The 25,687-nt window shown below is 31.6% G+C and overlaps 1 protein-coding gene across 1 annotated transcript in view; it reads left to right on the top strand.

Moving 5' to 3' along the window:
* LOC129217114 (stomatin-like protein 2, mitochondrial) overlaps positions 1-25,687 on the top strand; it is a 43,230-nt gene that overhangs the window by 3,588 nt on the left and 13,955 nt on the right. Inside the window, exons 2-9 of the mRNA XM_054851365.1 lie at positions 8,953-9,084; positions 9,194-9,322; positions 12,550-12,649; positions 15,012-15,070; positions 15,973-16,105; positions 21,827-21,883; positions 23,874-23,966; positions 24,075-24,173. Coding sequence (XP_054707340.1) covers positions 8,953-9,084; positions 9,194-9,322; positions 12,550-12,649; positions 15,012-15,070; positions 15,973-16,105; positions 21,827-21,883; positions 23,874-23,966; positions 24,075-24,173 — 802 coding nt within the window. The remainder of the gene's footprint in view (positions 1-8,952; positions 9,085-9,193; positions 9,323-12,549; positions 12,650-15,011; positions 15,071-15,972; positions 16,106-21,826; positions 21,884-23,873; positions 23,967-24,074; positions 24,174-25,687) is intronic.

The following is a 25,687-nucleotide window of genomic DNA, read 5'->3' as shown; positions in this document are numbered from 1 at the left end:
GTGCATGGACTGATGCATTTTATTTCTGAAGAATCATATAACTGTAAAAGTAGCTAACAGAAGAAAAATGAGTAAAACAGCTAATGCTAAATTAACTCCATCAAAGTGGATAGAAATGTAAAACGAAATATTAGATATAAATAATGAAAGAAAACTTAATTTTAAGTCTACATATTGTAATTATAGTATAATAAAATAATGAGTGATTTGAGGATGCATTTACTATTTTGAAGACTTTTAGTTGGTGCTAATTGAAAATATCAGATATATATCAAAATATCGTATATTTTCAAAAATATCGTGATATTTTCAAGCCCTGCTTTGATGATATAATTGATTTTGATTAAGAATCATTTTGACAATTATCATATTCTTCCTTTATGTCCTAGTATTGTATTGTAATTATTATTTAGTTCTCTATACTGTGTAATTTATTCATAATTTAATTGTTTATAAATAAATTACAGACACTCAACATAAATTATTAGTTTCAGAATTTTTGTTATTGTTATATTTACCAAATGCATACATGTTTTTAAATTGTTTTTTAACGCACATAAACTTAATATTAATAATGCATTTTTCATATAAAGCATCTAACCTTAAAAAAAACTTATTATTCTTTTTTCCCTGTTTTCACTTGCAGTATTTCATGAACAATTGTGTGTACACTAGTGTATTGGTGCTATTTGGACTTAAAAATGGGAACTAATGTCATATTCCCAGCCTTGGCGACTTTTTCCTGTTGGCGCCATGAAAGCGTCGCCAAGAAAACAATGTGTGACGATCACGGCCGGCTTTGGAAGGGTGAAGGCCCCGGGGCAACAAAGTAGTGGAGGCCCCCTAATCAGGGTTCCAAAAGATTATCATATTTTCGAGAATATCCGATTCCGATATTTTGATATATATCCGAATGTTTTGAAACATATGTATATCTGATACTTTCAACCCTTGAAAGTTAAGATATTTTGTAAAATTTTTTATTGTGGGGGCCCCTTTGTTGTGGAGGCCCCAGGGCAGTAGCCCCGCCTGCCCTCGCCTAAATCCGGCCCTGATGACAACATATGTCATACATCGTTCTTAGCGATGCTTTTTTATCGCCAACAGGAAAAATTCAGATGTAAAACATAATCAAAGCACTTCAGAACACAATATATATATAAAAAACAAACATAAAACCATAACAAAAAACATCGCAAATATACGCTTCAAAAATACCAGATACTAGAAAGTTTTTGTACATAAAGAAAAATTACTTAGAAAGTATTTAAAATGCTTAAATTAACAAATTACTATAACAGCTCACCAATGAAATATGTACCAATAGAAACAAAAGATATTTTCCAACATGCATTTCATCGAACAAAAACTTCTCATACTCTGCTAAAAAGGAACAAAGTGATTCAAATTACGAATGTTTAAAGCGGAAAACATCCTTAAAATCAATAAATATTTCAGCTAAAAAAACGCTTAGTTACTTAAATTTCGATGTATGAAATGTAGAAATGTCTCAGCAGAACAACCAAAACATAAACAATATTAAAATACCATGTATTAATTTGCTATCCAGTCATGCTTTCAAAATACCTATTATATTTTCCGTAAAATAACAACTCCATATTTTTATAAAATGGTAGCGTCAACTTATTTTCAGAAATTCAATACCTAATGGAGGCACGTTTATAGAATATGTCTAAATAATTTGTGGCATCGCTAAGAATCAACTTTTAGAATAAAATAACCGTACTATTTTTATAAAATTAATTTACATACAGTTAAAATAAAGTTTAAAACTATAAGAAACCCTCAAGATTTTGTAAAAATAAAGTATTTCGGAAGTGAGAGTGTTTTTTTTTTTAATTCTAGAAAAAAGAACTTACCTTTTTATGTATAAATCCTCACACTCAGTCTGGAGCAAAACAACAATGACAATGACACCTAACAGATACACACCAAGTTGGAGTTTACTTTTAATTAACGTTCAAGTTTGAACAAACTGGTATTTTCTAATATTTATTCATCAAAACACAACTACTGAATTTAAACTAACACAAAATAAGCTTTCCTATAAGGTATATTGCACGAAAAAACAAGAATCTCTCCTGCGTAAAACCAATAACAAGTGAACAAGTTTGAACATATCTAAGATTGCTTTCGGGTTGCCAACCGCAGTTTAGTTTCGCCAGGGATGCCATGCTTAAAAAATTATTGGCTCTTTGAAGAGAAATCCTACAGAGTTCCTAACAATTATTTAAAAAATTTAAATATAAAATGTGTTAAATATTGAACTCAAATGTACAAATTTAATATTCAAGCTTTTTTTTTTATTTGAAAAAGTTAAAAATTGCTTAAATTATAGACAATCTGAAAATAAGATATCATGAAATTTAAAAGTTGCAGACAACATTATCTGAATACGGATTATTGCATTTTAGTCAAGACAACTTAAAACAAAAGTAAGTCTTGACACCAATTCATAATCATGCAGTTTCTAACACTTTCGGGATCCCCCCCTCCCCACCCCCTTATGTTTGAGAAAAATTGCTATTGTGGAATTGTTTTTTTCAGTTTCGTTTTACTGCTGTACAAGGACAAATTTATCCTTTTAATTTCTTGAAATTACTTTTTGCACCCCTTAAAAATTAATGGCCTGATTGTTCAGTAATGATATGTTCTAAATAAAGTAAATTACCTTTCCCCCTCTCATAGTAAATGAAGAAATATATTAGTATTTACGCACCTCTCGTATTCAATAGATTTTTATATTTTTTTAATGACAAAATTTAGAAAGCAAATTATTTGCATGGGGGAAAAAAACAATTTTTGTCCAGATTCCGCCAGCTTAATGACATAACTAACTCGCAGCTTTTCCTCATCTGCAGTTGAGGGTGTACACAAGTGCACTGCAATTAAGTGCAATACATAGAATAGAGAAAAAAAAAATCCATATAAAATGTGTCAATTCAAACTACAATGGAACCTCCATAACTCGACAAACCAAGGTAACGTAAAAAATGTCGACTTAAGTGGATGTCAACGTACTGGGATTTAAAAATTTTAATTCCTAAAAATTTTCTTTGTGTATCACTTACTAATGCGTAACATTCATATTATGAAAATTGATTCCAGTAAATAAATTTTCTAGTCTTTTTGTTTTCTTTCTTTGAAAAGTAAATAATAAAAAATCAATTATAGATTTGAATGTCTTGTGAGGAATAAATACATAATCCCTGAAAAGAGATAAAAGCTTCTTGTTAGTCAGGTCTGTTCAAGATAACAAGTCTTGCTCACACTTAAAAAAAAAAAAAGTTATGGTGCTTTCTTTCTCTACAAGCCTCCCATGGGGTACATTTTATCCTACCCTTTTAGAATTGCACTAACAGCACAGAGTGGTTGCTGACTCCCCTGGATAAAAGATAAAATTCTCTAAAAGAGCTTTCCTAAAATTTTGAGAAAGTGTCAAGTTAGAAAGGTTTTCAGCCATTGAAGTTAGCATTGGGCAAACCCAAAGAAAAATAAATGTTGAGTTACAGGATTTATCAGTGTGTCCAGTTACTGAAGTTCCACTGTATTTAAACAGGAATATTTTGAGTATTATGTTTATAAATGATGTTTACCAAATAAAGAGTGGATTAAAGCAACATACTGCCCTTGCTAAAACTAATGCAGCAGTTGAAAGAGGAATCAAGAAAATGTCTTTTAAACAAAAAGCAGTTACTAAACTCAGTCATAATATAAACAACTAACTATAAATATAAACCATACAGCTTGCTGATCAGCTGTCATCTATTACCAGTTGTTCCTTTTTGTGATCTAGTAAAGCAACCATAAAGTTAGGGAAGTGACTTGCAAATATAGTAAAAAGAAAACAAAACATCTAAGAAAATTACTAGTGCAGTGTAAAATAAAAATACCTGTCATGTTTATTAATTTTAGGTTATTAGGATCCATTTATGATCACAGAAATACTCAAGATTACAAAACACACTTTTGGGTCAAATGAAAGTGTTGCAAAGAATTAATTATAAACATTTTGGGCAATGAAACTCATTTTTAAACTCATCTTTATCTTTACTAATAATAAAGCTGAAATTCTCTGTCTGTCACAATCTCTGTGACACACATAGCGCCTAGACTGTTCGGCCGATTTTCATGAAATTTGGCACATAATTAGTTTGTAGCATGGGGGTGTGCAGTGTGCACCTCAAAGCGAATTTTTGAAAATTCGATTTTGTTCTATTTCTATTTTAATTTTAAGAACATTTTCTCGAGCAAAATTATCATAAGATGGACGAGTAAATTACCAAGTTATCATAACGTTGGACCGTAACATGGGCAAGCCAATTGGAGAGAAATTCATCATACATTATTTGTAAATATACAGGCGAACCACAGGCAAAGCCGTGCGAGTACCACTAGTACCCAATAAATTGTTAAGTTAAACCAAAACTTTTCTGAGGTTTTCCATTGGATGAGAGATAAACATTTCAGTTTGATATTGCATTAGATTAATGAAACTAGTTAAAATCTTTGCAAACTAGTAGTGTCTAGCTTTGAATTTGTCTTTTAGTTCTTTGACCAGTTCCTTAGGGAAATCATTACTGAACAGATATGGAATTTTTACTTGTATTTCGTCTAAATCTGATGATGTAGATGTTTGATTTCTGTACTGTAGAACCACCACACACAATTAGAATGACATACGTTTTTTCTAATCTTCTTATTAGAAAAGATGAAAAACACATGAGGTAGAAGGAATTTAAGACATAGGAGCTGGTATTTATAGGGTTTTTAATACTTTGTATAAACTGCCTATTTATTAATTAGAATTAGATGAAAAGTTTTATTTTTATGTTGTCCTAAGTTCAACAATAATTTTTAATATGCATAAACTGTTGTAGGAAAATTTCGAATTTTGCGGGGTACCATATTTTTACTTTCTTCTATATCTAATATATGGATAAAAGTATTGAATTTGTGCAAATTTTCGAATTTTGATGGATGCAAAAGTTTTAAGGTATACTGAGTCCATTTCGACCATTTTTGGAAAATGTCTGTCTCTTTGTGTGCGTGTGTCCCCGTATGTGTGTGACCAGTTTTTTGTGGCCACTCTACAGAATAAACTACCGCATGAAATCGAATGAAATTTGGTACACATATGTGACCCTAAGTGAACTTGTGCCCATTGGTTTTTGGTGTGAATTCTTCCAAGGAGGGTGGAGCAATTGGACATTTCTTGAGTTATGCGTGCCTTCTATTCCCCAGGAAGTAACTGGTGGAATCGAACAAAATTTGGTCCATATGTTGCCCTTAACTGGTACAGGTGCTGATTCAGTTTTGGTGTCAATAGCTCAAAAAGGGACTGAGCCATAGAACGTTTTTTGTCGTCACTTGTGACTGCTATATCTTAAGAAATAATGAATGGAATCAAACAAAAATTTATAGACAAGTAGCCCTTAGAGGGTATAAGAGCTGATTTTATTTTGGCATCAACAGCTGAAATGGGAGTGGTACAATCGAACATACTTTTTTTAAATTGTGAGGGCCATATCTCAAGAAGCAATGCTACATTCTGGATGAAATTTGGAATAAATGGGAATCCATATGTAAACAGGCGTTGGTTCAATTTTGGGGCCAATCGCTCCATGGGTGGTTGATTTTTTTTTGTGTGAATAAAAATAGTTTTATAAATGCAGCAATAAGAAAGATAAATCGTAATAGACTGTCATCTGCGATTTTGCATGATTTTAATTGTTGGAAAATGACAAGAAAATTGTGATGATTTAAACTTTTTAACTGTTGAGATCTTGTATTTGTTAACAAATAAATGTTTGTAATTATTTTAAGCAAGGCTTTTAAAATAATTTTCAGTTTTCATTCTTTGCTTTGATTTTGGGATAAATCGAGAATTGGGATGGTCGTCAAGTTTTGGCATGTGAAATTTTCTTTTTGTTAGGAATATTGCTTCCTTGTCAAGCATGGGAGGGATCAGAATTATAAGAAAAATATAGAAGAAAGTTTTGTGATGGCCACAAAATACTAGTTATTGTTTACTATTAATTTATTTAACTAACTATTTTCAATTCAAAAAAAAAAATCTTGAGTATTTAAGTGTTTACATTTAAGTTCAAACACTAATGTATTTCATTATTTAAATTTTCTTTAATACGATGACTTTTTTTTTAATAGTGCGATCAATTTTTTTTCTTTTATCAAAATAGGGGGAAGGGTTGCAGAATCCCTCTAAGTCCCTTAAAGATTTTCATTTTATATGTTAGCACACATGTTAATGATCATTAAAAAATATATATAATTTTTTTTTAATTTAGACCCTAAGCCAAAAATTTTGACAATCATTTTTTTTTATTGAAAATTGTTTTAAAATTTTCAGTTCGTTATTTTTTTTTAATTGCTAAAAATAGATTTGGATTTTTGACATATTTTTTTCCAAAGCACTTGAACTCTTAATATATAATGCAAAAATTTTCATTTTTTTTTTTTAGTTATTGAGAAATTTTTTTTTGCAAATAGCTGCAGTTCATTTTCAGAGAACTACTAACAGCTAACGCAAAATTGCAAAACTTTGAAAGGTCAAAAAATAAAAACTATTTTTAATCGAGAAGAAATACTTCATGAGGTTACTTAAGACTATGAAAAGTAGAAGTATACAAAGTTTCATTGAAATCTGAGATGGTATGTGTTGGGGTGTGGTTGAACTGACATGGAATGACCCAATAAACAAATCCCTAGCGATAAAACCTTGTTTGTTGGTTACCACTGGGGCGAAAATGAGTGAAGGGGTGAGGATCTTGTCTGGTTCTGGATGACTTCTAACTCTTGTTATTTAAAAAAAAAAGGATTTTTTTTTTAAAGTGGATAAATATTTGCTAAGATAAAAGAAAAGTTTTTTTTTTTTGAGCAATCACGATTGCTTATTGTTCTCACTTGACAGTTTTGAATTCCCATGATTTTATTTCCCCCCCCCCCCCACCTCTCTCTTCAGCACCACCGTCGGCGGACTGCCTCACGATGCTGCTCCTCTAGCGAAAACCATCTCCAGTTTGCGTCACTTACTTGCCTACCTTTACACATACACCTACACACACAAACACATGCACACACACACATGCATAGATACAGACACCTACACATACACATACGCCCCCCACACACGTGCATGACACATAATCCATGAAAGCATTTTTACATAGAAAACTACACTGAAGCAAGGATAGGATGCCGAAGAACAAACATACCCCCCCCCCCCCACACACACTCACAAACACACACACCTACATACACATACTCGTGATTGCGAAAAACGTAATTTGAATTCAAGATGTCAAAGTTCAAATTAATTTTTTTTTCATTTTTTTTAAAAATTTGTGTTTATTGCTTAGTACTTAATTTTTTGTACAAAAGTTACATACAGTGAAAATATAAATATTTCTGCTGCTTGTTTTCTTTAAAAAAATAAACAATGAAAAACTTCAGTTACAATTGAAAAGGTTGCTTTGGTTGATGTGAAATAATTTACTCATTTACAATTTTAAACTGCTGCTATTGGGGAAAAAAACAACATTTGGGGGAACTCACCTATTCGGGGCAATCACTTAGAGAAACGTTGATTTGAAAACAACTTGCATTGCATTTGCATTATTTTTACAGTAAAAAAAACTATTTCAGGGAGGACGTCACCCTGCATTCCCCTCCCCAACTACAGCTCTGGTTATAAATGCGAATGCTTAAGAAAGTAAAAAAAGCTATTTGTAACAAAGGTAATGCTTTAATTTATAAAAAGAATCCTTTAAAATACTGTTTAAGACTTTCACGGCCGGCGTCAATATGGGGAGATAACATTTCCGGACTTATTGGCCGTGGTCTAATTGGAGTAGAAATTCCAGACGTTTCGGCTTGCTTTGCTGCAGCCATCATCAGTGGTTTGAGTTTGGTGAGACTGATTTCTGGCTTCGGTGGCTACAGTGGCCAGTTTAAATTTGATGTTGTGGACTCCTTGTTGGCTGTGTTCGGCTATGGCTGACTTATCATAGTTCCTAAACGGCAATGACGAACATGCTCAGAATGGCGTATTTTGATGCTGCGCTTCGTAGTTCCGACATAAACGGATCCACAGGAGTACGGAATTTTGTAAACTCCAGATGTGGAGAAAAGACGAGCTAAGAGCTCTAAAAAAGCTCTTTAAAGACACAGAAATCTTGGCTACAACATCTCATTACTTTGCCCGTCTTCATCGCGAAGCTATAGAAATTTTCAAACACTCCTTTAATTTCAACAGAAAAATTGAGAATTTCAATTTACCAAAAACATGGCACCCTGCCCTTAGATCCGCTCGCGACAACAATCTAAAACATACTGTGGTCCCATCCATTCAGAAACCGGTAGCCACCACGGCTTGTGAATCCCATCCAATCAGGTACCAGGATCACCCAGCGGCTTGAATCTCATCCAATCAGGAACCTTATTCCACCAGCGACTTGAGAACGCCTCCCAATCAGGACCAGCAGCCCAGCAGCAGTTTGCTTAAATACTGGAGCCACCGAAGCCAGGAATCAGTCTCACCAAACTCAAACCACTGATGATGGCTGCAACAAAGCAAGCCGAAACGTCTGGAATTTCTACTCCAATTAGACCACGGCCAATAAGCCCGGAAATGTTATCTCCCCAACCCTTTAAAACATTGGCAGCATTTTGCCTTTTAAGAATTCTGATTGTTGCCATTTCCTAAGGTAGAAAAGGAAACAAACATCCTGTGTCCTTTTTGAAGATAATCCTTCCTAGCTTTGTTCATTGATGTTTCTTTGATTGGTAAATCACTTCATGATTTTGACAAAAAAGTTTAAAATTGTATGAAGCATTTAAATTTTGAACCTAAATTTAGTATAATTTAAGGAACAAAATGTAAATTTGTATGTTTGTTTTTCTTGCTTTCAGAAATTACTTATTGAAGATGCTTCTAATCATTTAAGCCATGGAAAGAAAACTAATTTTCAAGTTATAACGTTTACTTGTGCTCCATCTAGATCATATAGTGTGAACATTCATTCAAGAAAACTGTTTCGTTTAGTAAGTTTAAAACATTAGATTACTGCATTATATTTCTGATTTAATTATTGAACTGTTATGTTTAATGAGTGTAAGAGTGAAATAATGTCCTTTTTTATCTCTTTTCTAGAAATCATCACAAATTTCTAGTAAGAGATATGTACAATCCACTCCTTTCAATACCATAATAATGTTTGTTCCCCAACAAGAAGCTTGGGTGGTTGAGCGAATGGGAAGATTCAATAGGATTTTGCAACCCGTAAGTACAGTTATGAAAACCGTTCTTATTAAATGAACTATTTAATAGTTAACTTAATAGCAGTTTCTTAATTCTGTGAAGTTGGGGGGGACTAATGCATTATTTAAATGTTCCTTTTAAGGAAATTTTGGTATTTTACGTTAAATAAGGTAATTTATTTTAATGTTTCATATTATATAATTTTAGTTTAATATGAAGGTTCTTCAAAAGCTTAGTTGTATTGAAACACAGGTCTCCAAAAAAAGAATATATCAAAAAGTGCAGCAGATGTTGTCGAACAAACACATTACTGCAGAACAAATCTGAAGACTTTTTTTTTTGTTCTTTCAAAAAGGTTTTCTGTAAAATGAAGAGGACGTACTGAACAAATGTTACAATTTCCAATACTTCATTGCATCTATTATTACGCTTGCCAGATCCTTGAAATGTTTGACCGGGACACCAGTATTCCCCCCCCCCCTCCCTCATGTGTCCCGAGGATTCAAAAGCGTATACAGTACACACTCCTAGCTGGTTTTAGAGAGTAGTTCATTCTCAATACTATGAATAAATTGTCACTAATTATGAACCTTAACCAAAGGTAATAATAAATAACACAAGCAGGTAAATTCAAGCATTTTATTTCCTACTTGTCAATATTTATAAGTTATTTTGGTGAGAAAAAACACTTTGAATGAGTAATGATGAATAACATTTATGTCTACTTTTTATTGACTAGGACTTTTTTTATCGTCTTTCTTGATTCTAATCTTGTTGTAAAAATCCTCACAAGCTGATGTGGCATCAATTTTACGTGTCAATGTTACAAATGACAAGATAATTATGCTAAATAATTCTTCAGTTTTTGGACATTTATTTTTTGATGTTTTTAGTCATCTGCAATTAAATTTATCTTTTCCTGGGATGTGAAATTAACCCAATAGGGCAACTTGATTTTGTCTGAAAACCAAGACGTCTGGCAAGCCTATCCACTATTAGTAATGTTTTTTAGTCAATCAACAGTGGTGGTGTGTTATTGTAGTCTGTTCAGGGTTGCTATTTTGTCCACTTTTTTGTAAGAAGTCCGGGATGCCGGAAGAAACTGAACAAGGTAGACAAAACTGGACAAAATGAAAAATAAACTGATTATACATACATAAATTTATTGTTATGGTGTAAAAATATTCATATATTATTCTAATACATTTTCTATTATGAATTAAATATTTAATTAAAATAGAATCATTAGCTTTAGAATTTCATAAATCTAAAACAAATTTTAATTACACATTGGTGCAGCTAATTTTAGATCATAATTTACTTAAAAGTAATAAAATTTAACAATGTGAATAAGCTTTTGGGCATGATTTTTGGATCCATTGATGGACTATTATATACAATAGTAGAAAATAAACTCAATGGGAAAGTCAAATGAAATGATTGGAGACATACATACAAAACAAAGATTTATAGACTAAAAATATTTTATAACTGTTATATTTTTCGAGTTTTTACTGATGTCATCCCCATAGTAAAGTATTTATGTTAAATATTAATAATTATTTTTTCCATAAAATGTGACGAGTTATATATATATTTAATATATATATAACTCGTCACATTTTATGGATGTGTCAGTGTCATACAAATTAAGAAAAAATACTACTTTAGTAAGGTTGGTACTTAGAACTGTGTATCAGAAGAGGCTATAATAGGCAAGAAGGTAGATAGCTTTAAAAGGGCCATTAATCTTCATTGGGGACTAATAAATTGACTAGGAACAGCCTAGTCAGAGCCTGTTGCTGATCATCACATTTGTATTTGTATTGCAAGAACAGATTTCATTTCATGCCAACGTTTCTTTTATTAATATCAAGTAGTTTTCTTTCTTTCTTTTTTCTTAAGATATGATTTTTAATGTTTTGAAACTCCAACCTTTAAAAACTTTTTATTTTTACTTTTTAATTTTATAAATGCACTTATTATGGGCAATAGACCTCCATATCACAGATAAATATCTTAAAATTTACAGCTGATGTGCTTTTATAAATGCTACTACATGCATTATAATTTATTTTAACACTCATTTGAATTTTTAACACATTTTTGCATAAACTTCAACTGATGTTACTTTTTTTTTTCACTTTAAAATATTTTACAATCAGTTGTTTATATACAGATTTATGTATGCTATTTTTATATTAAAATATTACTTGAATAAGAAAAGTATATAATTATTTATTATTTTCAAACTTCAAATTTTTAACTCAAAACTTTCAGTTTACTGATGAAGTGGACGAAATGGACAAAATGAAGTTTTGTCCGGGACGGTTTTTTCTGGGGTGAACAAAAAAGGACAACCCTGAGTCTGTTGGCTAAAGGTTAAACAATCTTAAATGTTCGGGATATTTACTTTCGAAAAAAGTCATTGTTTTACCTAAATTTAGAATAATTGATACTCTACAAGCACAATGTACTTTTTCTGCCAAAAGGTAATGCATTTTGGGATAAATACAGTGCTTGACTTACATCACATGAAGCCTAGAGTAAACCAATCTCTTGGGCTGTTGTGTGCAACTTACATTTCTCGCAAACCTAGTTTTTAAACAACATGCATGGAATGAAATTTAAACCAGAACTTTTATCTTTATTGCAGGTTTACATTAATAATATTAATTGTAGTTGTTAGAAAAATGATGAACTTTTTTTATGTGTTGTTTAAAGTGAATAAATACACAACTAAGATCCTCCCCCCATTCTGTTTCCTTTTCACATTGAGAGAAATAAAGGACTGGTTACATTTTTTATCTATACTCAAAGCATTTCCATTGCTTGTCATTTGTCTGTTATGCAAGGCTTAATGGTTATTTTGCAATATCTGTTAGCTGTTTTATGCAGTGGAGTCTCCCTATAATGAAATTATAAATTTAGTGCACTTAATAATTTCATTCCAAAATGGCTGCTCAAATGCTCTTTGAATAGAATGACTTAGCATTGTATTCAAAGTGACAAAAGTAATTTATACTACCCACACTGATACTGCATTCTTAGTCAAGGCTTTAGTTTTTAAACTTCTCAAAATTATTTTAAATGTTATAATTTATGGTAATGATTTTTAGTAAATTTATTTTAATAATATTGTAGTATTTTTTTGTTTTTGTTCTATACCTTGTTCATGCTTTAAAACTTGGCATAAAATTTGTTACATTTTACATGCTTAAGTTGAACTTTTTTCTTGTTAAATCTAGGGTCTGAATTTTTTAATTCCCATTGTTGATAAAGTTAAATATGTTCAAAGTTTAAAAGAGTTGGCTATTGACATACCCAAACAATCAGCAATTACTTTAGGTGAAGTATTTAATTTCCTTTTTAATTTACTATGATAGTTTATAATATCTTGTGACATGTTTTGACTGTATATTTTTTAAAAATTTTCTTTCATTGTATGCTGAAACGATCTCTTATGTTCTAGTTCTTAAACGAAATAAGAAAAAAGGACCTAAAATTTTGATTCTACCGACAAAAGCATTTTGGTGTAGCTTCCAACTCAAAATGAGTTAAAAAATACCTTTTGTTTGGTGAAACTATTAGCAGAAAATTAACTCAATGTTTCAAAGGTTGTTTCAGCGTTCAGCAAACCCAAAGGATAAAGTTTTTCTCAATCTTTTATTACTGTTTCTTTGTGACTAAATTCCCAGATTCTACTGTTCATTAATAATAAGATGGCTGTGGAAAATTATCGTAAGCCACTCCATTTATATTTACTATCTTCTCAAAAGAAATCTAAATAAAAACTTCTCTAAAAAGTGAGAAATGACTTTATGAACTTTTTTCTTTGAACACTATTGATAATAAAATCTTTTAAAATTGATGCAAAAAGTAAAATCATGTGTAACCATAATTTGTTCATATTTTTTCCGAAAGACCATTCAAAGTTAGGAACCAAATTTTTATACTCTTGCACAAGGATGCTGTCATCAATGTAAAGTGCTGGTAAAAAAATTGCATCACCTTCGCATTTTTGCAACAATGGGATTATGTGAGAAGTTTTGGTCGACCGATTAACGATGAATGTATGTGAAATTCTGCAAAATCTTTGAAATAAACATTTAACAGCACGAATCCGATAATTGTTTACGTAGATCGGAGCTGTTTCCGGACCACAGCAAACTGCTGACCCCATGCTCATTTTTCCATTTCTAAACCTGTGTGTGAGTTTAGAGAAAAAAAATTACTTAACTCCATGTCAATTTAAATCTAATGGCAAGGTTAAGGGTTTTTAAATTGTTACTTACCAGTTTGGCCCTATGGCACGGAGCAGAATCATCCTAGACGAAGACGTTTGGAATTGAAGTAAAGTGATCCCAGTTAGTAGGAAGCAATTTCTCCTCCAAAATGCCAATATACACCTGAGCGTTTACTGTTCCTTGCACAAAATGAAGCCCACCAACTCCTTGATCAGAAGTACATCCCCAAATCATCTGGGCTAAGGGAAGATTGACTGTGTGTTGAATGCAGTCGGGATGATATTCCTCTCCTTTGCTCCTTTAATTACATTAAAATTAAGTGTTTGGTCAGTTACTATCATCCAAAGATTATTTTTTACTTTTTAGTTCATTTTGCTGCAAAAGTGTGTTTTTTTTTAGTTTTAAAACTATTATTTTATTTCATTTAAAACCTTAATCAGTTTTCTTTTTATACATACACTATATCATATCACCAAAATTATTGGGAAACAAATAAAAATTCACATTTTTACAGATTTCTCGAGAAAAAAGTGATCAATTTTTCTGTAACTTTAGTCACATAAAAAGCATGCTCCAGCTGTCATTCCCCCCCCCCCCCAAAAATTCATAGCTGCCAACTTGTATGATTTAGCCGTACAATGTAACATTTTCTGACGTTTTGTAAGATTGTACTGCTTATGATTTGTGCGATTTGTACGAGAACCGCACATTTTTTTATCGGATAACAGCATAGAGAACATTTTAATCTGTAAGAACTCATAGGAAAAAACTTTTGTTTTGAACAAATATTTAATAGACAATTTTTGAAAGCTGCAAAGTCAGCAACTTTTTCAAGTTTAAGTTCAAAGAAATAAAAGTTTATTTATTTACTTATTTTTAAATTAATTTATTTTTTGAATATAAAAGCACAGATCAAGTAAAGGTAAGGATTTGAAAATATTATAATACTTCAAATCTTTATACTTTGCTTTATAATGGTCCAGGAAGCATAGAAATATAGCCACTGCTAACATTCTAAGATTTTTTAAGTTGGCATGTTGGCAGCTATGAAAATTAACTCACCCAAAGGGGCCAGCAAAAAATTGCTGAAACCAAAAACGTTTTTTGATCATCCTTCATTGTGAGTAGCCGTGAATAAGCTATCCTGGCTCAACAAACTTTGGGAAACTTGACAGCATGCAAGAAAATTATACTAAAATTTGAAACAAAATTGTAGAAAATTCAATGAAGTATGAACTTTCAAAGGAATTACATTTTCACTGTGCATGCACAAAAGATTTTTCAATTTATAACTTTCATAATTTATAACTATATTAGATCCCCCAACACATAAAAAAAAATCTAGTTCAATATTTTAAAAAATTAAAAAGATATCAGCGATCGAATGAGCCGAATTTCAGTACTTTTTGGATTTGTTTCTGTTTGAAGCTGTCAGTTATTTCATGTTTGTTTTTAAATTTCAGATAATGTTACACTTAACATTGATGGCGTTCTGTATCTGAGAGTTGTTGACCCATATAAGGTAATAATTATTTGTTAAATATAAATACTTATAAGATTGCATGCCAAGAAAAAGATTTTAAAGCCAATTGTTATTTTTCATGTGTGTTTTGATAATTTTGATGTATGCTATATAAAAGCAAAGAAATTATTTGCTGCAGCTAAACTCAGATATAATTCGGGGGCTTGTCTACTCCATAACCTAGTTGGAGTTTTCAAGCATATTCTGCACCCCTTTATGTTTAGCACATATGAAAGTGATTAAAATTGTAAGTTGCACAAGCTTTGTCTCTGAAGACATTCCCTGAACATTGCATTTTTATGTATATATTATTCAATATTGGTAAAATCGTTAGTTTTCTGTGCAGTTTTTTAAAACCTCTTTTTCAAGAATCTGACAATTAAATCTGTTCAGTGTTGAAGTCATAAAATAGTTGCATATAAGGATATAAGTGTCTGAATCCAACAGTATTTTAGTATTCGCCTGATTACATTAGAGAATTAACTTTCTTTTATGTATTTGATATTTTTGTAATTAGTGTATTTTGTGGCAATTTTATCTGCATTTTTTTATATTTATTTTAAATTTCTCTGAGTCACTAAATAAGAATGTTTTTGTCTTTAATAATTTGATTGAACTTACAATTAACTTTCCTGAATTGTCAGAATCTAATTCATCTATTCATGTCATTATAAAATGACAAAGTGTTTAATAACATATTTATGAGAAATCATTCAAAAATATTTATAAATTAGCTTTATTTTCATTTTGAATTTCTTTTTTGTAATAAAAATAACTATGTTATGACAGTATAAATAATCCTTGTGTGATTCTAATTATTTATAGGTAGAATTTGAAAACTAATACTTTAATTCCAGTTGCTTTTGTTATATTTACCTTTGAATTTTTACCTTTGTTTATAGGCAAGCTATGGTGTAGAAGATCCAGAGTTTGCAATTACGCAGCTTGCTCAGACCACAATGCGTTCAGAACTTGGAAAAATATCGTTAGATAGTGTTTTCAGAGAGAGAGAATCTTTAAATTTTGCAATAGTTGGTAATAGGTTTTGAATTTTCATTTGCAATTAAATTTCTTTTACAACTAGAATTTATTTTGGTTCTTATGAAAGCATTTGATGTTTTAAATTATTATCTCATACTTGTATTTATACCAATGCAGAAAATATAATGCACTAAGGTAATCTCTTGAGCCTATTGTATCATTTTTTTTAGAATTGCTTCTTCAGTATAGTTACGCGTGGATGCGTAATCGAACTCAATTCAAAAGATTTTCATTCTGAATATTGGCAGAGATTTAACTGGCATTGACTGCTCTTTTTGCCTTAGTAGCGAAAAATTACCCATGATGAAGAAAATAACGATTGTCATAAAAAAAATTAAATTTTTTAAATTTAACTTAAAGTTCAGTAGAGTCTCGTTTATCCAAATCAAATATGTAGCTTCATAAAAAATTATGTTCACCTAGAAAATTTTACATTATGATAGCAAGAACATAATAAGTTTACTGAATATTCACCGTTTAATTTTCATTAAATGTACAGCTACAGCGTAAATTGTACAATAAATTTTGGTAACCTAAAAATTGCCACTACAGGTGACGGCCGTGGCAGGTGAGCAGCATTAATTGCAACAGGGTTGCCACACACCGGGAAAACCTGGAATTGTCAGGAAAAATGAAAATGGCCAAAAAGCAGGGAAATGTCAGGGAAAATGAAAATTGCATATTTCTGATCGTTCTTAGTGCGGCCCTCGGTCTATGACATCAAAAAAAAAACTTTCAGCCTTGTTTTTTTCGCCGCCATTCCCATTAGTCGTTTTGTCATTCCCCTTTCTTATTCCCCCTGCAGTTCTTTTTATCAACTCTCTGCTATTGGCGCGTGCGCCATAGCAGTCGGCGGCGGACATGCGCAGAAGGTACTTCTTTTCTTCCTAATTTGAGCGGGCTCTGTTAAACGCTGCTTGTTTACATCAGCAGTTCTGAAGTTGTTATGATACACAGCACATTGTTTTGTCTGCGAGTGTGACTGAAGTTCTTAATCAGCTACAATAATCTTTTCATATTTTATATTATTTCTTTAAATTAAATAATGAAATTGTATTTTTCTAAACAATTTTGTTCTGTAAATTTAGTTCATTAGACAATTTTAAACTTAGAAAGTTTTTTTCACAGAAGTATTGCTAATCTTTTAGTATTTTGGTAGTGATCTTTAAAGACTTTCAATGCGCTTCTTTCTTTCAAAATAAAAGTAATCCGATTAAAAAAAAAAAAAAAAATCTACACATCAGAGAAGTTTATGATCATTGCTCAAAATTTAACTTTATGACAGGGTGCCCACAGGAGTGATTATGGCGCAAATTGCGCCATCAAAATTTTTTTTTTTTTTTTGGGGGGGGGGATTTTTTAATTATTTATTTTACTTTATTTTTATTCAAATTATTTACTCATATTATTTTACTTAATTATTTTCATCTGTGTGTGTGTATTTTATTGCGGAGGAGCGAGCACACTTCTCTTTCAAAACAATAATAATTAAAAATAAATAAAAAAAAGAGGGTTAAAAATAAAAGTGCTAAGGCGTTCAGAAATATGGGGGGGGGGGGGGTATGCCATTGAATTTGGGGGGGGGGGGGGGGCACCATTGTTTTATGAGCAACAAACAGGGGAAATATGTGAAGCTAAAAGATGCATGATTTTTTTACAGGCCGAAGTCTAAAAGTGCTGTGAATTCAATGGATTGGAGGGGTGGAAGGCAATAATTGAAAAAGTTTAGGTTTCATAACTTTTTAGTTCAGATTATTTTTGCAATTAACTTTATTTTTGTGATACAGATGTCACAATTGTTAATTTCGCAGTTCTTTCACTTGATGTAAGGCAGTGGCTCCTCGCTATTGAAAATTAGATATGCTACATTTACATTAATTCTTAATTACAGTGATTTGCTTCACTTGTGTTAGTACATTAGGGTAGTTCAAAAATACACTTAAAAAAAAAGGTTTCTCCTAGAAAACAGGACACCACTCAATGTTTTTAAACTTGTGGATAGTAAAATACTCGAAGAATTTTAACTTCCTATTCCAACTGAAAGAGGGTGCTCGACCCCCTCCCCAAACTTCATAAGTATAGGGAGGAGGTTAAAAAAATACATTGAACTGAAAAAACAATGTTACATACTATAATCTACACGAGTTATATGCATATTCATTGCAATAAAATAATTACTTACATAAAAAAAAAACAGCTGGGGAAATTAAATGTTTCTAAATTTGACTTTTTTTATTCTAGGGCTAATGTTAAATTAAGGGGTCATTGAGCAACCTCTTAAAATTTGAGTAAGAAGCTAAAACTTTTACAGCACAATACTATTAGTAAGTTTAAAAAAGATAAGGGGTGTCTTGGACTCGACCTGAGAGAAAAAAAAAATTGAACCACCCTTAGTACATATTTTTGATTATTTCAGCTTGAGTAAATTAAATTTGGTAACCATTGTTTGTAAAGTTTGAAAATGAGGTAAGTTTTATCAAAATTTGAGATGTATATATTAATGTTGCAAAATGAAGGTGGAGATCGATAACCTGGAATTTTTCTCAAAACCACCTGGAAAACCTGGAAATGTCAGGGAATTTCATTCTTGAACATCCGTGGCAACCCTATTGCAAATTTTTCGATTTTAATTTTTTTGCATGTTTGAAATCTATACTACTTTAGTTTTATGCTACAACCATGTTTATTTGGTTGCCACTAAAAATTTTTTTTTTATCAGTGTAGTTAGCAGCAACCATTTGCTGACAGTTGCTATTAATTAAAGAAAATTTAAAAAATGCAAACCAGGGGATGATGTTACTGAAATTTAAGCTATTACAGAAAGTTCGATAAGCAATCAAGTCAACTCATTGCCAATGACAGTTATTTTCTTATTAGTAGGCCTTTATACATGTAATCAAACCAATTGGTAGTCAGTTTTTAAAAAAATACAAGTAGAGTCAGCGAAAAATGGAAGAAAAAAAAGACTCCCAAAGTCGGAGTCGGCATGTTTTCTAATGACTATGACTCCTTTACCCCAAAATCAGTCTGACTCCGACTCCACATCCCTGTTTGTGGGAAATCAAAAATATGTTTTTTTTTTTAATATCTCAACTGCCATTTAGCTACCCATGGCAGTATAATGATAAAGCGTTAGATTGATCGTCTAGATTCAAAAGACACACGCATTTGAAGCAGAGGCAGTGGACCAATGCCTTTATTAAGATATTATGCGAAAAACTGGTTGTGGTTTTTAAAAATCTCTTTTTAAACAATTCTATATTATTTCATAACAAAGCACGGTATTTTTATCATATAGAGCTGTAAGTGGCAGGAGAGGCTCATCACTATGGGCTGGGCCAAGCCCCCCCCCCCCCCCCAGAAAAATTGTACACAGTTAAATAAGTCATTTAAAAATAACATTTTGTATTTCAGCTAAAAGTTTTTAGAAAAACAATGAATAGGGGACATGAAACACATTTTAAATCTCTAGAACCCTGCATATTGTTTCTAAAATATGAAAAGTTTTCCATCTATTAGCACTTGCAAGCTCTGAAAATGATTCTTTGGGCATTTCCCGATTGTACCCCTTCCGCACCTCCGCTCCTAACCAATCACGGCGATTGAACCAGGCACCAAAACGGCAAATCCGTGTCACTCAGATTTCTGCTGTGTGGGTTCCTGCTCCTTAGACCTCGGAAAATAGCTTTACTCAATAGCAATAGAAGGGCAATAGCAGGTGGGGAAGGATTTGACGCACGTCACTTGTACGAATGAACAGCTTGGCAGAGGGCAAAAAACGGCTGGCCCACTGAATGAAAGAATGTGTTCTTATGGTTTTCCTCCGCCACTTTCTTGTCTCTAATCTTAAATGGCTGTTAATATCTGGAACTGGCATTTACCATTTTACGGTCCCCCCCCCCCCCCCCCCCCCGATTGTATTACATTGCATTGCATGCATATTTTTATTTATTTATATTTCTGTTTGGAACTAATATGAGCAGAATTATCGGAATTTCTGAATGAAGAGTTTGCTTTCGAACAGCACACAGCACAGATCAGTTAGTTTTGAGTGTGGGGCAAATAAAAGTTCTGAATTGGTCCGAAACTTTTACAAAACTCTTCAGTTGGGTGAGATGTATTCACTTTTCTTTTTCGTTCTTATATTTGACCGCAATTAATAAGTATTAATCTGAAAATAGGTCTTATCGTTATGTGTTTTCTGTTCTGTAGTATTCTAAGGTGGAACAAACCTAAATTATGTCAATTTAATCCAGTACATCGCTTCAAGTCCTTAAAGGGGTAGGATCACATTACCTCAAAAATGATCCAACTATCGATTTTTTATGGCTTATTTCAAAACTTAAGATTGTTTCAAACTTTATGAAGGGAGTTTCAATGCACTAGTTTAATTATTTAAAAAGTTACTGGCTTTAGGTCACTCACACTAGGTACACTTTTTCTCGATTTTGAACTGTTTTTGAGCAATCACGAATTGCTTATAGTTTTTACTTGACCGTTGAATGAGGTCCTGCCTTTGTTTTATTTTTCTATTCTTATAATGAAGGAATCCATGTGCCTCAGAATCAAATTATTTATTATCGACCTTCACAACTTTACACAATCCTTTTTATGCGAAAATAGTATCCAGCACATAACATCCAGCATCCAGTCCCTGGCATTCATTTGAATTTTGACGTCATGAAATCAAACTATGGTTGCGATAAAAGCCATTAGTAGAAAAAAGAAACTCCTCTCATCCTAATCCGCGATAGTGAAAACTATAATTTGAACTCAAGATCTCAAAATTTAAAGTTTTAAAATATTGAAATATTTTTCAGTGTTTTGATTTTTGTTTAAAGGGCATGAACATGAATTATTGGTTAATAAGTAAGCACATACAAAGATTCCAAGGAATTACATATTTTATTTAAATGTTTTTAAAAATGCTATGAATGAGATGTGACCCCTAGGTATTGTGATGTAGTTTCACACAGTAAAAAATGAAAGTAATTCTACTTTTGATATATAAAGAATATACTGGTGATTGGGGAAACTTTGTGTTTCTAAAAAAAATAGTTACCAATTTCGTAATTTGATATAAGGAAGCATGCTAAAACGAAAGTTAATGCTGCTGTGCGATCGTGTGATCATGTTGGCATCAAAAGTGTAATGTAGTAGTTGATTAATGCTGTGTGTTGTTTATTACTAGTTGCATGGGGTTGGTGTCTTTAAATTTTGGTTGTTTACCTTGGAATTATTTTAAAAAAATGCTCTAGTGGATATTTTTCTAAACAATTTCACCTTTGACGCTAGAAGAGAAGTTCGAAATAAAGAAACTGCAAGTTCAGCATTACTAACTGCAGTTCTCTCCATTTTATCTGTAAATATTATTGTGAAAATTTTATAGATCGAGCCCACCCGCTAAATTAAGGCACGAGCCGCCACTGGTAAGTGGGTAAATCTGCTCATTTAAGAATTCATTTTGATGATTACCTATATCACCTGGATTATGATTTTAGGGAGGAGTTAGAACGACATTTTGAAGCAGAATGCTCTAGATTTGTTCTGGAATACAGGCTTTGGTATATTTTTAAATATTCAAAGAATAGAAAGCACATTTTAGTTTAGGAAAAAAATTTCAACATCTAATCAAAATCAAGCGTGATTCTTATGTATATAGTTCTTAAATATGCTTTTTATTTTCTGATGCTGAATGATTGATTTATTTTTTAGAAGCAATAAATAAAGCAAGTAATGCCTGGGGCATAGATTGCTTACGTTATGAAATTCGTAAGTTGTTCCTTTATATTACTTTCTGTTACTTAACATTTAGCAATATGTGTTTGACGCAACAAAAATGTCTCAAATGTATATTTGTTGATTTCATTTGATTAACATCCATTTAATAGTGTTCAAGAGGAAAAAAACCCCAGACAAAGCTTCTTTGAATGGTTAGAAAATTATCAATTCTTAACTTTTTGGATTAGTGTTGACCAAGAAATTCTTTTAAGTGAACTACTAAAAAAATCCTGATTGTTAGGTAGCTAAAATCATAGATTAAGTTAATGTGCAGCAGGTGTAACTGGTTACTAAAATAGTAGAAACACCACAAAAAGTCACAAAACCTTTACAAAGCATAGGGCAACCCTGGCTAACAGCTTGAGTATGTCTGGGTACAGTTGCACAAATCATGTATGATGCTTAAGCTTAAAAAAATAGTATGAAGTTATTGATAAAGCTTAAAGAGAAAGTTTTCCTCAAGCCATTTAAGAACAAGCCTAGTTGCGAGGAATGAAATTGTCAACTTGGAAGACTCTTGATGGAAATAATATTTGCCTTATAGGGCTCAGTAGTCAGTCTATAATGTCCACATACTCCATTGCGGTTACTCAGCATTTAAGGCTTATGTTAGGACCAGCAGAGAGTCGTGAAACTGCCAACAAAATCGCATCTGAGTCAGGCAATGATATTTTCTAATTCGATACTGTATATTGAAAATCGCTTGATCAAGTGGTTTGGCAGAGATCCTATTTCATTTGCACCTGGAAGGGATTAAGATTAGCTGTTTCTACTTGTGTTACAAAGAATAAATATTGGAAAATATAATAAAAGAATCACTATGTATGGCATGTTTTATTTTTTATTAGTATAGCACCATATTATATGTTTCAAAAAATAAAAATCTTTGATTTAGGTCAAACTGGGAGTTTTAGTGTAACTGATCCTTTTCTGACAACAATTAATTGTTTTGAAAAATGAAATGGAATCTTATACATAAGAATAGGAGGGAGGGATTTGAAAAATCTTACGTACCCTTACATGGGGGGAGGGTGGGTCAAAAATTTCCAAAATCATCCTTACGTAACTAATGAATGATCCTTTATAGCACTTCCGTCATGTTTTGAACTTTTTGAATGACTTATGAATAATTTATGGATTTTTTCATTCTTAAATAAAGTTTGCATTTGTACTGCTACTTTCCTCAATGACAATTTTAAAAATTAATTTTCCTATCAATGCTTTGAACAATATATATTTCTAATCATTCAACGGCCTTATGTATTTTTTTTTTGGATGAAAGTTTTTTTTTAATTTAGTGTTTGATAAAAAATATTTTTAAAATAATTACTTTTATGTCAACTGTAGCAGTATTGTTGTACCTTTTGAGCTGGATTGGTCAAAATTCGGAAAATCTTGTCTGGTGTGTTATACATAGAAGTGTTTTTAATTTTTCCATAGTTACAATTGTAAGAAACATAATATTGTTCTGATATTTTTTCATTCAGTTTTTAGGACACTTGTGAGAAAAAATATTTTAGTCAAATGGTGTGAGAATACAAAAATATATGATGAAAATGAGTTTATTGCAGTGTAAAATGTTGAAAAAAAGCATGAAAAAAGAAGGAAAAGATGCAGCTTCTAACTTTTACGATTCTTCTGGGCAATGTTCTAATTTTGATTAGATTGCATAGAAGATTGCTCATTTTCTATGAATTATGAATATTTTGTTCATATTCGTAAAAGAAATTTATGAGATGTAAAATTTGCTGTTTCTTTTACCTTTAAAGCTATTTTTGATTGTTGTAATAGCTTAAATGAAACTGCACACCTAACACATATCAAAAAGCACAAATCCTCTCAGGGTTAACAGCATGAAGGAAAACAAAAAGCTATCTTTTTAATTTTGCTTAATATATTTCTTTGAAGAAATGGTTTTTACAGCTTACAAATTGTTTTACATTCTCCATTGAATTTGGTATTCTTTCATTATTGAATTTAGGTGATATTAGATTGCCCCAGAGAGTCAATGAAGCAATGCAAATGCAAGTTGAGGCTGAGAGGAAGAAAAGAGCTGCAATATTAGAATCAGAAGGTGGACTAAATATTTCATTAAATTATTTTCCATTTAATCAGAGAATAATAAAACAATCTTATGCATTTACAATCTGTATGGGAAGTGATCTTTGATTCTCTTTTGCAGGTATTAGAGAAGCAGATATAAATGTAGCTGAAGGCAAGAAAAGAGCTAGAATTCTAGCTTCTGAGGCAGAAAAAACTGAGCAAATCAATTCAGCGCAAGGTAACGTATTGCTGTGTCATGCTGATTCAGTTTTAAATTTCAAAATTTTATGAATAATTGTAAAATAAAATAAAAACTTGTTATCAAATCTTATTTCTAATCAAAAAGAAAATTGTCATCGTATCAAGTTTTGTGTTACGAGTCGAGACCCATAATGAGCTATGCTACACCAGATAAAGGTTTTTTCATAATTTTTTTTTGGTTCTGAGTGCCATGGGATATTATTTCCTTTCTAGAGAACTTCAAAGGGATAGTTGCCCCTCATTTTGCATATTAAATGAGAGGCAGAGATGTAGCAAAATTGTTGATGTTTTTTATATGAATTTCTGTGAAACAGTCTTTTCTACACTAGTTCACACCAACTAGGATTGTAATTGGTATATTATTGTGAAATATTTCTTATTATTTTTATAGATTTTGCAAGTATCCTTTGACACATTCCGTACAGTCTTTGTTGTTGCAAATTTAAATCTCGGATGCTGACAAAAAAGATCAAATTACATTTGAAAGTGCCATTTACATATTTGATATTTTTATAGGTGTCTGAAAGTGTTTAAAAAATGCATTTAAGAAATACAGTAGACCCTCGTTTTACGCAGGTTTATTTTACAAGGTTTCGATTATATGCGGTTTAAGATTTGACACCTTTATTTTATTTTACATGGACGAGTTTCGGTTTTCCGCAGATGCGGCAATGCAAACAGATAAAATTTTCCCCTCTTTCAAAATCCAAGCTCCTAACGATTGCAGATTACGCATAATCAACTGCATTTTGACATGCTAATAATCAAGCTTGGGCCACTGGAGACATTTTATGCGATTGGTTCCAGAGCTCTTTCCAGAAGTAAAGTTATTAAACTCACACAGTTCAGAACTCACTGGAAGAAGAGCTTTTAGGAGTGACAGAGGAGGCCAAAGCCAACGAGGATACCAAGGTCAGTGATGCATAACCGAAAACATTCACATTGAAAATTTTGAGCCATTCCTAGAAAATAGAAATGATCTTTCTGATTTGTTAATGAAGGAAGACTATATCATGGAAATGATGCAATGATCATGGATGCGTTAATGCTCTGCAAAGAATTGCAGAGAAAAATTCTTAATGACTACCAAAAGACTATCATAGCCAGCTCCTCTATATGAACAGAACACAAAATTAATTTATGTTTTCTTTATGCATGTTGTGCATAAAAGTGATATAAGTACACATCAAACTTATTATAGAAATAGTCATCACTATAATGAAATATTTTGTTCTCTACCGAACCAAAACCCTATTTTAACACTAGTACTAAGTTTCAATTTACGCAGTTTTGATTTACGCGGCATTTCTGTGGAACGAAACCCCCGCTTAAAACGAGGGTCTACTGTATTGCTGTTAACACACATCCAATGTTTTTAATTATTAAAAGATTTCAGTTATGTAGTTGATGTACGAAAAACTATGTGGTGCCCATATTTGATTTTTATTTTTTATAAATCTCTAGTATGCATATTTTTTTCTGTAACAATTT

The sequence above is a fragment of the Uloborus diversus genome, chromosome 2, assembly GCF_026930045.1.
Source record: "Uloborus diversus isolate 005 chromosome 2, Udiv.v.3.1, whole genome shotgun sequence".
Taxonomy (NCBI): domain Eukaryota; kingdom Metazoa; phylum Arthropoda; class Arachnida; order Araneae; family Uloboridae; genus Uloborus; species Uloborus diversus.
Note: the sequence above shows the minus strand (reverse complement) of the source record. Positions and strands in the feature narration are given on the sequence as shown.